The sequence below is a fragment of the Tyto alba genome, unplaced genomic scaffold, assembly GCF_018691265.1.
Source record: "Tyto alba isolate M040663 unplaced genomic scaffold, T.alba_DEE_v4.0 Super-Scaffold_2, whole genome shotgun sequence".
Taxonomy (NCBI): Eukaryota; Metazoa; Chordata; class Aves; order Strigiformes; family Tytonidae; genus Tyto; species Tyto alba.
Window position 1 is genome coordinate 51,719,126 of NW_024881282.1, and position 14,623 is coordinate 51,733,748.

The window sequence follows — 14,623 nt, forward strand, 5'->3', positions numbered from 1 at the left end:
CACTCGGTGAACCTGCAGCATCTTGTTAGGGTGGAGGACTGAGAACCTCCCAAGAGTCACCTGGAGACCGGCAGTCCTTTGGGAAGGCGAGCAAGGCCTGATAGTGTTTATAGCTTACACACCTTTTGTTGGCTCAGTGGGGCTTATGGGGCTGGAATAAAAGTATAAGAGCAAAAGCACTCATTTGCTGGTATGAGCTTGCTCTTTGAAGGGCTTTTGGTGGTACAGTTGTGGCAGCAAATCCTTAGTGCAGGCAGTTCTTCAGTGGAGGGGAAAAGGACAACTGAAGCTTCTCACTCCCCACTTTCTTCGGAGGTCTTGATGAAGTCTTCTGGTAAGAGTGCATCAGCTTTGTAAATGTGACTGATCCACATATATGCCAGCTAACCTTTCCTGAGGTAACTAAGGCAGTGACCTGAGCTGATTTTGTGTGGGTCTCAAAGCTTTTCCTTTAAACTGTGTTTATATCTGATATACACACGTACGTGTGTCTGTGTATGTATTTACGTGTGTGTATATATATAAAAAGTAGGTTTTTATTCAAAGTGACTTAGTTTAATACTGTCATGTTCTGGGGTATCTCTAAAGCACCTACATCAAGACTTGAAGTAGAATAGGAATGGCTGACAGGATCCAGAAATCCTGTACTTCTGTATTTCTCCCTTCCTAGGTTCTTTTCTGGTCGCTGGATTCATGTGACACGCACGTACAGGCATCTGTGGCTGCACCCTGTTCTGGAGAGGTGCGTGCCCATCTCTCACCCCAAGATCTCTTGTGGGGCTGGGGGAAACCTGCTGAGTCTTGGTGCCCCCTAGCTGGAGTGGGTCCCTGAGTTTCCAGAACAGTGCTCTCGTGAGGAGCACGCTCTTCGTGTTTCCACTTGGAAGCTGGCTCCAGCCTGTTTACATATTTTAGCTTACACAATATGTGGCTAAAAACAGATAACCCAGGAAAACAGCATCCTAATTGCTAGGCTGTAGCTATTTTGTTTGGTCTCCTCTTGGCCCCATAAATCTCACGTTCTTGACAACAGTCTCCCTCCAACAGGAAACTCGTTGACTCAGAGGCTCTCCTGGGCAATAATAGCCTAACCTTGGGCTGGGAAGGGCTGGCACATGGACTGTTGACTTCCTAGGAATGGATACTAACTAGAAGACTACTGTTAACAACATGGGAACCATCACCTCCTTTTCTAGCAGCCCTGTTATACAGAATACCTGAGTGGTCAGGGGCTCACTTTCGGGAGATGATGATGGGCTCGGAGCCTCTGTGGAAGTGCTGGTGTATGGGCAGTGTCTGGACACGAAACTCCACCTTAAATAATGTTGCTTCCCTTTAAAATGGCTTTATTTAACTACTCAAGATGGTGTGGATTCACTGAATGATAAAACTGACGGTACTTGGTAAACCACAGTGCATAGTGATGGAGCTATTTCTTAATCTGTGTAGCTATTCGTCACTGAATTTTGGATTATAAACCAGCTTGCAAAATTCTGTTCCCAGTTAGAGTGGTTTTCTTTGAGACACACTTTTGTAAGTAATTCCACTTTGCCATGTCACTGAGACACTGCTGTGCAACCACACCACATTAACAGGAAGCCCAGAAGTTTCAGTTCACCTGATTTGACTGTTTGCAAGACATAGTTGGATGTATGTAGGTCACTATATAAAGTGACAGAGTCTCATAATACGTGTGTGATTTTATACTCTGAATTAAAAGAAATAGGTGGAAGGGTTAATAGCGGTGCCTTTGGTAGCGTGGGGCTATGTACACTGAGATAATCTGAACTATGTTTTCTCCCATCTGCATGAGCTAAGCGATGGCTCCTATCGGCAAGTCTTATTAAAACTTTTGTTTATGCTTTACTGATGTTGGCAGCAGTTGTCTACAGAGGCAGGACCACTGAGTTAACATCTATTGCACTTCCATTGACACTGGATTTTGTTTTGTTTTGTTTTTTTTTTTTTTTTCTTTTTTGTTTGTTTTCATGTTAATCACTGAATCCTCCAGGCACTGCAATAGTAAGTTACCGTCTCAGTGGTCCTGGGGTAGCAGTAATAACATTGGTAGCAGCTGTACAGTGTTGTCTCAACCGACTCTGTGTGACTTTCTCTTGGATCTCCACTATATGAATGTTACTGAGGTGAGAATAAAGTTATTTAAACCAAGGGGCTTTTTTGTCCCACAACGTAATTTAAAATTGAGACCACAACGAACTATTAATTCCCTCTTACTTGGACTTTTTATGATATGAAATACCAGTTTTATGATGTTTATTATATAGCATTTTATATGTAGGATACCCAGAAATTACATAATAGAACCAAGTGAAGGTCAGAAACAAAGATGTTTGATGAAATATAAGATATATAAGCAAAAGTGTTACTGTCAGAGGAAATGTGTTATTCACTGTAACAAAAGTGTTACTGTCAGGGGAGGTAGGTGAATTGCACATCCTCCGCAAAAAGCCTGAGTCAGCAGTGTCTGCACTGAGATCTGACACTTCCAATACCTGACAATCCCAGGCTAAGCAATTTAAATACTCCTCCTCCTCCTCATTCCAAAACATTCACAGTGTCTTACAAAACATTAAACCTATAATGAAAAAAGCAAAAATATAATGATCAAATGCTATATGTCCTCTCCCAGTCTCTGCATTGATATAATTTCCTCCATAGAAAATTAATCCTTTCTTCTGTTCCTAATGATCATGCCCAGAACATACTGGTCGGTGTACTATGATGTTTCCATAATGAATGGCTGAATTACAGAAAAGCTTATTTTCAAGCTTTATAAAGAAGAATCAACTTCCATTGCTGATATTTTCATTGCTGGGCAGAGAGCTGACTAAAATAAAGTCCCACTGGAGCTTGAGCTGAAACATTTTTAAAGTCTACTTTAATCTTTTCAGGCTTGAAAGTCTAGACAAAATCAGGGAAGAACTGAGATAAAATGCAATGAACTACCTCACAAATGAGCTGGAGCAAAATGAAGAGGATGAGTGTGACCTGAAATTTAAGGATGTCTCCACACAGGTTGCATGTTCAGTTTTAGGCATTATGTGACCTGTGCTCCATTCATACAGATGTTTAAGGGGGGGGAGAATTGAATCGTCAGGTAAAAGACCCAAGAGGATGATACAGAGGCTCACTCTTCCACATACCTACTCTTGACAATATTTGTAGCCCAGTGTCCAGTCCTGAGGATGTTTCTAATAATGCAATATAATCCTAGCTGACTGAAAATGTATTAAAGCTCAAGAAAATTCCTGCATGCCAACATGATGGTGATGATACACACCAGCTGAACATCAAAGTACAGTATTGGTTATTCACCTGTGGCCTCATTCAAAGTAAGAAGGAAGTGTCTGTGGCTTTTGAGGCAGATGTGATGTAGAGTTCCAGTCCTCCTCAGAAAATCCTCTGTCTTCAATATGGGTCAAAAAGTCATTGTCGAGAATATTCAACCGCTATGGTTTCTTAATGATTTAGGGAAACTCCATGTAATAACACTTTAAAGTTTATTGGTGAGGTCAGTGATAGGATAGACTTTGAACTTTCAGGACGACACCAGGGAGAAAATAAGATCAGTAAAAAATACAAAAATTATTTTTTTTAATTAATTATACTTAAAAAAAAATCGCAGAGGGTACTTTATAGAAGTTCAGAGGTCTCTGGTAGTTTTTAAATAAAACAGAAGCATAGCAGGTCTGTTTTCTTGTAAGAATTTTGTATTTTAAACGGTGTTACTAGCCTTAAGCATTAAAAATATCATTAAACCTAGAAAAAGTAATAAAATTAAAAAGGAAGATTACTTCTCCCCCCACACTCTTCTCCCCTGCACACTCCCACCCAAGCTTGGAGAAGTAATTTTTGGTGTTTGTTTTTGTTTGTTTGTTTGTTTGATTGTTTTCAAAATGGCATTGTCTTATAAAGAAAAGCTCGGTACTATCAGGTATTGTAAGACATCAGTAGTTCATGCTCAAAGAGAAATTACCAAATTACCAGTTCTCGTTGTAGAATACTTGTCAGTGTTAACAAAGGAAAGAATTAGTGAGAAAGGTTGCTCCTTTAAGACAAGTTCTTCCAACCCATTTTTTTCCAATTTATTCTTTCTCCCCAAAGTAAGATCCACCAGTGATGGTTTCAGCCAGGGTACAACTTTTTAAATTAAATACAGCTTTCCTTTCACTGATCTCTTCTTCCAGCTCTACAGTTCAGTGCAGCCTGTTTGGGGAGGGGTGTCTAAGTAAGCAATTTCCCTGAGGATCACATTCAGTGCTGGCTCAAGACCCTATTTTTCTGAAGTTTACTGTATTTCCTCCTCAAACAAGAAGAAAGAGAAATTCTTCCTCAACTGTAGCAGAAAACCTCGATTCCTTCCTCCCTCTCTGGACTTCAGCTGAGGACTGCAGTAAGATCCAGTAATAGTGCAGGTTTTTAACCTCATCTTTCAGTAGGATGTAATGCTGGATGTGTATCTCCCATCCAGGGTGTGGTGAGCTTGTCAAAAGAGGTGGTAGCAGTGACTAGTCACGTCCTTGTCAATACAATCTTGTAGCAGAAATGGCAGGTCCTGGGAATGGGAGGCATATCTCCACTTTCAGAGAAATTCTATTGACATGTTATATGGAATGACTGCAGCTGTGACTGACTACACCATAACTCAGTGGTACATCCAGGACAGCAGTCATCTGGTGGAATGTGGTTGGGAAGAGGCCAGAAGTGGATGGATGAGCACAGGAACCATATAGTCTGCTAAAATTAGTGTCCAGCAAGATTTGGAATGTTCACTTTCGGGATGAATCATAGTCACAGCAAGCTGGAGGGATGGAAGATAGGCTGTTATAACTGCAAACAAAAGAATAAATAATGCGAAGGCTTTAGGAATGACATAAAAAGGAAATTTGTGAAATATGAATTAATGAGCTTACAATATGTATTTCAGCATATCTGTGTCTGGAAAATGAAGGTGAATACCAGAGGCAGGGAGGTAAACTAAACAATTGAAACAAAGCCTTTTTAAAGCTTCTGAAGGAGGGCATCATGGCACAGCCAAAGAGTACTATGATTGAGAGAGGCAGCTAACAGCATAGATGGGAGAAAGAGAGACTTATCAAGTCTAACTTAAAGTTTTCTATGAAAATAGTTATGTCGCAGTGTATGGTTTCTAATACAAGAGAAGGTGGACAGAAGACATCCTGTAATGACTGCATAAAAAAGGGCAGAACAATGATTCAGCATCTAATTCCTCATCCCTCTGCCTGATGTTTAAATATCCATCTGGAGGTGTGAGAAGTCTGGGACTGGGTGGGCTCCTCACAGCAGTTTGAACACATGCGAGTGGCACAGCACCCACTTACCCAGGACGTGAACCCTTCCCCTGGGACTGGAGCCACAAGAAGAAGTGAGGCAAGTTGGATCTGTGTCTGACAACAGTAAGTGAACAAAGGGATGGAGAGGTGGGATCTGCCAGAAAGGCAGGAGGACAGGGGGGTCTGGCCCATTCACAGCTTTTCTTCTGGGTTTGGGACTTCTGTTCTGCTGGATGAGTTGGTGGAGAATTGCAAGAAACTTCAGTTAGAAGCAGACTTTGGTTATCAGGCTGCGTTTAACACCTGGAGAGCAGTTAATGGGAATGCACTTCAGGGGAGACCAATCCTTCAAAACAGCCTCTGTGTCTGGATTTCTCCAGTTTGGTCTTTAATGTTTGCCTTCTGTCTAAGTATAATAGCCTCACATCTTCTCCCCCACGGGGCCTGTTACCCTGGCAAATTAACAATTTGTGGAAAAGAGTTTATAAACATATTCTTGAAAAACTTTGTGGTACATTTAGGGTGTGAACTAGATTGTTGACATCCTGGGTCCAGACTTGTTTTCTGCTGCCTGCTGTGGTCAGGATGCTGTTGGAGGCTGGGCATGGGAATGGGTACCTGAGAGGGCACGGAAAGGGATGTGGTGATGGTGGTTCCAGGGTGAGGGGGTGCAGCTTCAAGGGCTCGGGGCTGTGCAGAGCTGATGTGGCAGGTACCTGAGGGCAACTGAGGCAGGACTGAAGCATGAAGAGACAAATTCATGCTGCAGATGCATCAGGGAAAGATAAAGCATAAACCTGGTGCCAGCCAGCCTTTAACTGCCTCCTTTCAGGTATAAGAAGAGCTGAGCATTTCAGACCATAGGGTAAGGCTGATTATGGCTCTTGTTCCAAGAACCTCAGCCACAAGGGCTGAAGCCCAGCCCCATGGATGTTCCTGTTCACCCTCAGAGGCAGAGTTGGAACCTTGGTTTTCCAGGTCCCATTTCTCACATTTGTCACCCGTGTGCCTTGTGGGTATTAGACAATCAGGAGTTTGCATTTGTACCAGTTCTGTCCTCATGCATTACCATCTACTGCTGGGTTGTGAATTGCTCTCTAAAGAGAACACAGTTTCCCTTTAGCACCCTGCATAATATTTCAGACCACTGCCTTTACTTTAGCAGAACAGGGTCAGGAACATGGAAATCACCTGGATAAGTAAGTGCATGACCACGGCTTTGGTCACTACACCTGGTACCAGCCTGGAATATGGATAATTTCTTGGAAAATGGGAATTTGAAGATCAGGGATGTGATAAATACTGTGTTGGTCCTACATAGTTTCTGATCTCTGACAGAGGATTGCATGGTGATGGGTAGATGGCCAGTGACTCCAGTGGGCCACTGTGTGGGAAAAGGTATTTGCAAGGTGGGAACTGTAGATGCTCAGTGTGTTGGGTTTGGTGAAGTCTCTGACCACATGTGTATACCAGTCAGCAGCAGAGGAGCACCAGTCTTTTACCACAAAAGATGAACAGAAATTGATATGTTACATTATCTGCCATCAAATTGCCAATCCAATTAATGTGTTGCAATCAGGACAGGAGGCACAAACCCAGAAACTTCTCAAATATTTTTGCGCAAAAAAGAATTCAGAATTCCTGCCCTAGTAAAAGCCCCTGCTTTGCCCTGCATTAAAATTTGGTTTATTTTATAAGAAACTAAAGATTACAGTGGCCTTGAAGTTGTATTTGTGGGTTTTGTAGTGGTTAGGTAGTTCTCAGAAGAGGATACTGGAAAGTAAGAGACTTGCTGATGTCATTTTTATTTCACCACCAGTATATGAAAAAAAAAGCTGAGAGAGATGCTGGTGGCCCTATATAAGGTGCACTTCACCTCCTGCAGAGCACATCAAGAATCACAGCAAAGGTAAGGCTTGCAGCCTTTGTGCCTCTCTCACTTTGCCTTGTCCACTCTCCCTGATGCTAACACGGCTCTCTCTTGCCAGTGCTGAGTGCTGTAGCTGCAACCTGCTGGGACGGACGACTTTGGATCGTGAGCCATGGCCTCCCTGCAGACCTTGACCAAGAGCTTCTCAGGATGGGTTGTCTTCTGCTGCTGTTGTTGTCTCCCTCTTCTTCTCACCAGCCCTCTGCCTCCAAAGGGGGCAGGGGTGGCTCCTACCACCCATCATGCCTGCAGGCTCAGGAAGATCAACTTCCAGCAGCCCTACATCAGGAATCGCACCTACACCTTGGCTAAAATGGTACAGTAACCCACGTGTCCTTCATGACAGGATCTGAGGATCTCCTCCTCTTCCAATGCCTTGGCTTCTCACCTTCAGCATTCCTCTCTCTTTCTCATGCCTTTCTATAGAAAAAAAAAAAGTGTGTTTATTTGCAGTAAGGCAGAGCTTGGGCATGTGGAGTGGGTCTGTTGACCCCTGGTTGTGTAGCCGGGGGGAGCTGCTGTCTCTCTTCCTCCTCCTGCTCCCCAAGGGAAAGGCAGCCCCCTGGCACAGCACAGCTCCTTCTCTCAAGCGGCTGCTGCAAGACTGGGATAATCGTGAAACATGAGCTTAAATTCCATCGCCTGCCCAGTCCATATGGAGCTGGGCTTGCCCGTGAGTCCAGCCGTGGCTAGGCAGCTCCTCAGGCACCTCCGAGAGCTCTGCTTGGGCAGGTTTCTTGTTTGCTCTTACCACGGGCGGGTCCCCCTGGGCGCTCACCACCGGGTGCTGCAGCACCTCCCGGCAGCACCGTGGGCCTCCTGAGGTCGGCCACCTGCGGCATCTGGTGTGGTCACTGTAACCACTATGACATCTGATGTGTAAGAGGGGGGACAGGAATCCAGACTTCTGCTTATTTATTTTCCAGTGATGCCGACCTTGAATCTCACCCAGTTAAGGGCAGAAACAGACAAAATGTCCAAGCTTATTTACCTGTAACAGACTGTCTATGGTGCCCATTCCTTCATGTCACCTGAACTATTACTGATGAAAACCTTAGGGTTTATTATTAATTTTTAGGTAAGGTTCCCGTCTCCACATGACGTTTCCTTTTTTTCCTCTCAGGCCAGGGTCTCAGACCAGGACACGGACAACAGGCTCATTGGGCAGCAGCTCTATGTTAACATCAAGGTAAGACTTACACCAAGGAGGTTGCTCTTTGCATCCTTCTGCAGCACTTGTTGATCTCTTGCCATGATTTAATGTGACCTCTTACTTGCATACATAGGAAAACAACCGCTGCTACATGATGAAGAGGATTGTGGAGATTGTTGTGAAAGATGTCCTCCTCACCGGGGCCAAGGATCAGTACCCGTACGCTGAAGAGGTAGCACAGTTCTTGGCATCCCTGACCTCGGAGCTGAGCAGATGTGTGAGTAGCGTTGGGTGTCTTTCCCTCCTCTCAGTTCTGACTCTTGTTGCTCTTCCTGAATCTCAGAATGCTGCAAACAGTGGCAAAAGGCAGTGATAGGAAGGGAAACCTCAGAGCAGAGATATTGAACATGAGGTTGATAGAAAGGTGTGAAAGAGGAAAAAAAAACCCCAACACATTGTTGCGTACAGCTGCCAATGTTATGTCTGGATTTTTTCTTCTTTTAGAAATTCTCGGGACACAGAGAGCATATTGAAAAGAACCTGGAAGAAATGAAAAGCAAAATGCAACAGGTATATTTTTTTTTCCCAACAGTTAAAAAAAGCAATTCCAAATTGCAATCATCTAGCTGGATTAAGGCTGACCTAATTATGAAACAAAGTCTGGAGATTACTTAGGAGGTGAAGCCTGCAGGGGCATTAAAGAGAGGATTAGTGACGTTTCCACTTCCAGCCCTCCTTCCCTTGTCCTGTTAACTCTCTGTACATGTTCTGGCAACTTAAACCTTCAGAAGTCAGGTTGCAGGTAACTGTATATGCTAGACTAGATCTGAATGAACTAGTTTATCTCTTATGGTATAATGACTCTAATAGAACTACTTGAAAGAATAAGGAGAGTAAGTTCTTGATTCTTTTTCTGTAGCAAGCCTAATTTCAATTTTCTGAGAAATAATGACATGCTAAAACTTCCGTTCTGATCTTTTCTAGTTGGGAGAGAATGGAAAGACTAAAGCCATTGGAGAACTGGATTTACTGTTTGACTACATAGAAAATGCCTGTACTGATACCCCAAAGAAGGGAGGGAACAAGAAGAAAAACTGAAGGAATTTCAGGTCATGCTTGAAGAGATGGCTTTGAATAACTCTTGCTGTAACTCGAATTGATTAACTATTGCAGAAAAAAACCCCTCACCCATACATGCAGTATGTTTTTCACTTGTGCCAAAAATAGAAAACTAAGTGGGCACAGACAGGATGCATATTGCTGCCTTCTTTGAAAATGAAAACTCCAGGACAGTGTTTGTGCAGCTCCATTTCAACACAGGGCATTAGTTATTTTCAAAAGCATGCTCCTGTCCTCATCTTCATAGGAATAGGAACTGTTTCTGTATTTTATATGCTGCGACACCTATGAATCAGCTTTGGTGAAGGTAGGCTGTGGTACATAGCCAGGGTGTTTTGAGCCTTTTACTTGGAAAATTCTCTTGAATATGTTGCCCCCTTCTGACCTTTACCTGAAAAGTTGGTATTTCAGACCAATTTAGAAATAATTTTTGTCATTCATATTTAATGGTAACTTATTTTAAGGTAATAATTATACAGTACTTTTATTTATATATATTAATTGAAAAATATCCAAGGAAATGTATTTATGAAGCCGTACTAGAGGATTTTAAGTGAACTATGAAATTAAAACTGCTGTGTGATATTTATATGCAGATGGATTGTTTTAGAAATGCTTACTCTAATTTATTATAATAAATATTTTGGTCCTCAACTATTGCCATTCACAAAGTTTTTCTCTTTTACTCAGACACAAGGGAGATGACACATACTGTGTCTATGGGGCTGCTGGGCCAATGGCTGTATTCTTGTATCCAGAAAGGATGCAAGTTTGGTCTGGGGACATGCTTCTTCACCATAAGGCTGCAATTTTCAATTTTGTCAGACTTTGTTGTGGAGAGGTGGTGGGAAAAATAGCATCACTCATGAGAGTCATTGGTTTAATTCATTGAATCTGCCTCAGCACGCCGGTAGACAAGATCCCATCTTGAATAGCTGCTGGTGAAAAGTCCCAAACTGTCCCCCCTGTGTCAGATAAAAATGGTGACAAACAGGCAGCAATTGTTACTGAAAACTCAGTGCTATGTTCTCACTGCCCCATGGGCACACTGAGCACAAACGATGCTCTGCGGCATCAGGGATTTGAGATCAGTTCAGGAGAGAAGTGCTTGGTGCCTACTCTCGGTGCAAGCTCTCAAACAGAAAAAAGACTCCAAGGCACTGAAGAGCAGTTTAATCCATCATTATTGTGTCCTTTACCAATGTCCCTTGGGCAAAACCAGAGGATTTGCTCTGATGCAGCCAGGGACACTGGTGGCTGGACCAAAGGTAAAGAGGTGAAAACATGCAAATAGTGAGAAAACTAGAGGAAATATGTAACAGCAGATTGTCAGCAACTGGTGAAAACTTCTTGAGAAAGGCTTTACCATTTATTCATCACTGCAACAAGCATCCTGTTCACATCTGAAAAAACATGAAACACCATGAATGTCCTCAAGTAAAGGAATTGGGGCTGCAGTGAGGATGAGGGGCATGAAGCTGTGCAAGCACAGCATATCAGGGACATTCACATGCAAAAATACTTGCTAAAAGGATACCTAGAAGACACTCCATGAATAGATACTGTAATATGGGAAAAATGTTGGCAGGAAATCTACCTCGATCTACCTTGGTAGCTTCATCAATTAAATTCAAAGAGAAACCAATGTTAGTCCAAAAATAATTAGTCTTAACATGTCTTACATAAGCTGTTGAAGTTAGATGGCACTGAAATGGGATTAAACTAGCCCATGTTGTTCCTGAACCAGAGTGATTTTGAGATAAAAGTGTCCATCTGTACCTAATTTGAACAAGGTTTATGTGAACTGAAATTCTAACACTTCCTTGTAGGAACTCACATACTAGACTGGCATATGATCCATCTGGGTGAAGTATGTCTGTTACCTGTCAAACTAGATGCCATCAACATGGTTTACTTTGTTCCACACTCTCATTTGCATCTCACAACATATGAATCACATGCCTGTTCAAAGTTGAGGCAGAAATGACCCAACATGGACAGTCAACCTGGCTTTGGTACCACATTACACTGTTGGGCTTTAAACTTTTATTATATTCAGTAGGATGTTTATTTATTTTTTTCTTGTGGGCTAAACAATGATCTTGTCAAGAGCTGTTGTCTGACATCCTTTCTCTTATCACTTGAACTTGTGACAGCTGACAGCAAAGGGAGGGAGGTTAAGCACCAAATGGGGAATTCATCTCACTGAGCTCCGACAGACACCATCTATCCCCAAGATACACCCAACTCCCTTTACTAGTCAGTGGAGGGTAACAGGGATTATCTAGGTGTCATTTGTCTGATCTGCTTTAGAGGTTTATAAGGATTGTGCCTGTGGGCAGAATAACATGGCTTTTCCCTAAAAGTACTTGTTTTCTTCCTTGATTATAAATAGAGACTAGACCATAAACCACACACATGCTGTTCCTCGTTGTTATCATCTCTTCACAAATGGATAATTAACTTATTTCCTTCTTCTACTTCCTTTAGGCCTCTTTCACATTGTTCTTGTTGAGTGTGAAATCAACCTCGCAAGCTTTCCATGCTGGGGCTAAACCCAGATGAAACTCCATTTGTCCACAAAAATGTTAAAGCAAAGTCAACTATTTATTAACTTCTCCAACCTTGAAAACCACCAGCTGGAAGACTCTACCATGGAAACCTCATGAGCTGGATCCCTGGAAATGCCACACAGCAAATTTTGAAGAATTTCCTTCATATGTTTTCTTGCAGGGCACATGTGACTTGTGGGTGTGTGAAGGATGGTGCGTGGTGGTCAGTTTTGAACAGACGAAGGAAGTAGAAATCGGAGGAGGTTTTCCTTACAACCAGGGGTAATGTCCGGGACAAACAGTTACTGACCAAAAGAAAATAAAGATCTGCTTTCAGTCAGGCAAGCTGGGTTTCAACTCTGTCAATAGTTACAGCTCAAAAAAGGAAAATCATGCTGACATGTTTCATTTTGACAGTTTCTAAATAAAATATTTCAGTTTTACGCTTCAAACTAGTGTTTTGGTTTAGAATTTTGTGTACATTTTCTTTCAAAGGTTGAAAAGAGATTTGAAAGCAAAATGAGCTGTTTCATTTTGAGTTGTACAAGTGCTTTGGGCTGATCCAAAATGAATTTTTTTGGTTTAATTTTTCAGTTGGGTCACCAAAGAGAAACTTGTTCATATAATTCTAATTTCCGTTGCCCTATTTTCTTTTCCTCAACCCTTCTCTTTGTCATGGACTCTTTGTAATTCCCAGAGGTCCTTGACCTAGTGCTTTTAGGGAAGTCACTTGCTCCACATCCTTCATCAAGGACACCTCCATTGTAGAGGCTGGAGGACCTGATCCTGAGCAAAAATTGACAGAGCCACCCACTGCCAGATTTGTGTTTGTTGGCTGTTCCTCCCCTTTACATACATTAACATGAGAAGAACAGGCAGGTTCTTTTGCTACATAGATAATTATAAAACATTTAAACTATCTGTGAAACTTCATATTGTGAAGACAGAGGAACCCAAAGCATGAATAGAAGTTTCCACATCCTGCTGAGTAAGTATTGGTGACAGTTTAAGAAACGCCTCTTAAATACACTGCATGGAGTGTTACTCAGTTGTGAGATTGACATAATCAATGTCTGAATATATACTCCTTAAGTGACCTAGAATAATAGAAGGTCGGTATTTCCAATTTGCTGCTGGAAGTATATTCTAGAGAATGCAAAGAGCTAAAGATATCTTGATGGTAAACCAGTGGCATGGGATTATGTCAGCCTGTGATTGAGAGTACAATTAGCTAAACAATTAGCGGCTTTGAAGAAGGTATGGACTGCACTGAACAACAGTAAGTGCCTGATAACCTTTTCAGTCACAGCCATCATTGGCACCCAAAAAACGTTTGTAAAATTGGTGCAATCTGGAGCAGAACTGGCCCGCTAATGTGAAGCAGGATTGGCAGAGACATTACAGTAAATCTCAGGTTTATGAATGATGCTGCCAGGAAGAAGGTAATGACCATGGAAAGAAGGAAAACCTACAGTGCAGTTCTGTGGGGCCCAGGGCATTTTTGGCAGGCCGCTACCCAATGACACATTACATAAAATGAGGTATTTAGGATGGAAAATAATGCAACCTCTCAGGCGATCCAGACCAGGATTCTGTGCCATTCAAGAATTTGATAGGAAGTCTTATTTGGGTGAGGTCAATAATTACAAAATACAAATGATGCTAAGGCTGATGACATTTCTGGTGCTACACGTGCTTCTTAACACCTTTTTCTTGGTTTCTTGGTTAACATGCAGCTGCAGACCTGATCAGATGAACTGTATGAATTTCACCACTAGCAAAGGTGTTAAACAACTATGTAAATGAAAAGTTTTCTTCTGAAGTCTAGGAAATCACTCTCTCTGTATAACCTTTAAATTTCAAATCCCTCACCAAATTCAGAGATATCAATTGTTATAATTTCATCCGGAATTCACTGATGAATGGTTTGGGAAAGAAGATATTCCTACATCTTTCCTTCTCTAAGGAGAAATTTTTTAAAAATTATTTTGAGAAGAATTGTCTATTTATCTTCAGCAAATTAATTCATGAGACCCAAATGTAAACATTTTTTGAGTATGAAGGATTAAGGCACAACATTAAATATTTCCAAGATCATTTTTATCCTTTAGGATTGAATAAAGAGAAAGGGTAAAACTTCTAAAGTAAAAACATTTTCTGTTTTGTTCAGGGCAACATATATTGAAATATTTTGAAAAATTAGACTGAAAAATGTGTCTTTGACTAGCTGACTTGAAACTATTGTATCGTTTTTTCTGCAAGAACGAGTAAGGTTCTTCAATGGAAATTTTGGCTCTAGTTTCAAATGATTGAATACAAAATTATATTGTTTTCCAAAAACTGAAAAATTACACTGTTTTAAAGTTTATTTTGTCCTATGGCTTTCCAAAAGAGGATTGCTTCCAATGTCCACAGCACATTTAAGGAGTGGTGATGATGTTCAATAAGATGTGAAAGGAATGGGGCAATTGTGTCTGTGGTAAAGTCTAAAAGCTACGAATTGTGATGATTGACTTTCTGATTTGTCTTTTGCATTAGACCTTGACACATAAGA

The 14,623-nt window shown here is 41.6% G+C and overlaps 1 protein-coding gene across 1 annotated transcript; it reads left to right on the plus strand.

The window, feature by feature from the left end:
* Positions 1–7,181: 7,181 nt before the first annotated feature.
* Positions 7,182–10,046, plus strand: IL22 (interleukin 22). Its single transcript, XM_009966367.3, has 6 exons — positions 7,182–7,224; positions 7,304–7,561; positions 8,369–8,434; positions 8,532–8,675; positions 8,903–8,968; positions 9,383–10,046. The coding sequence occupies exons 2-6, from the start codon at positions 7,358–7,360 to the stop codon at positions 9,494–9,496; spliced, it is 594 nt and encodes a 197-aa protein (XP_009964669.2). The 5' UTR covers positions 7,182–7,224; positions 7,304–7,357; the 3' UTR covers positions 9,497–10,046.
* The last annotated feature ends 4,577 nt before the right edge of the window (positions 10,047–14,623 follow it).

Excerpts from the sequence above, each read along its gene's own strand:
- IL22 (XM_009966367.3), top strand. The coding sequence starts at position 7,358 with ATGGCCTCCCTGCAGACCTTGACCAAGAGCTTCTCAGGATGGGTTGTC. Across the intron at positions 7,562-8,368 it reads CCTACACCTTGGCTAAAATG|GCCAGGGTCTCAGACCAGGA; the intron begins GTACAGTAACCC and ends TTTTCCTCTCAG. Across the intron at positions 8,676-8,902 it reads CCTCGGAGCTGAGCAGATGT|AAATTCTCGGGACACAGAGA; the intron begins GTGAGTAGCGTT and ends TTCTTCTTTTAG.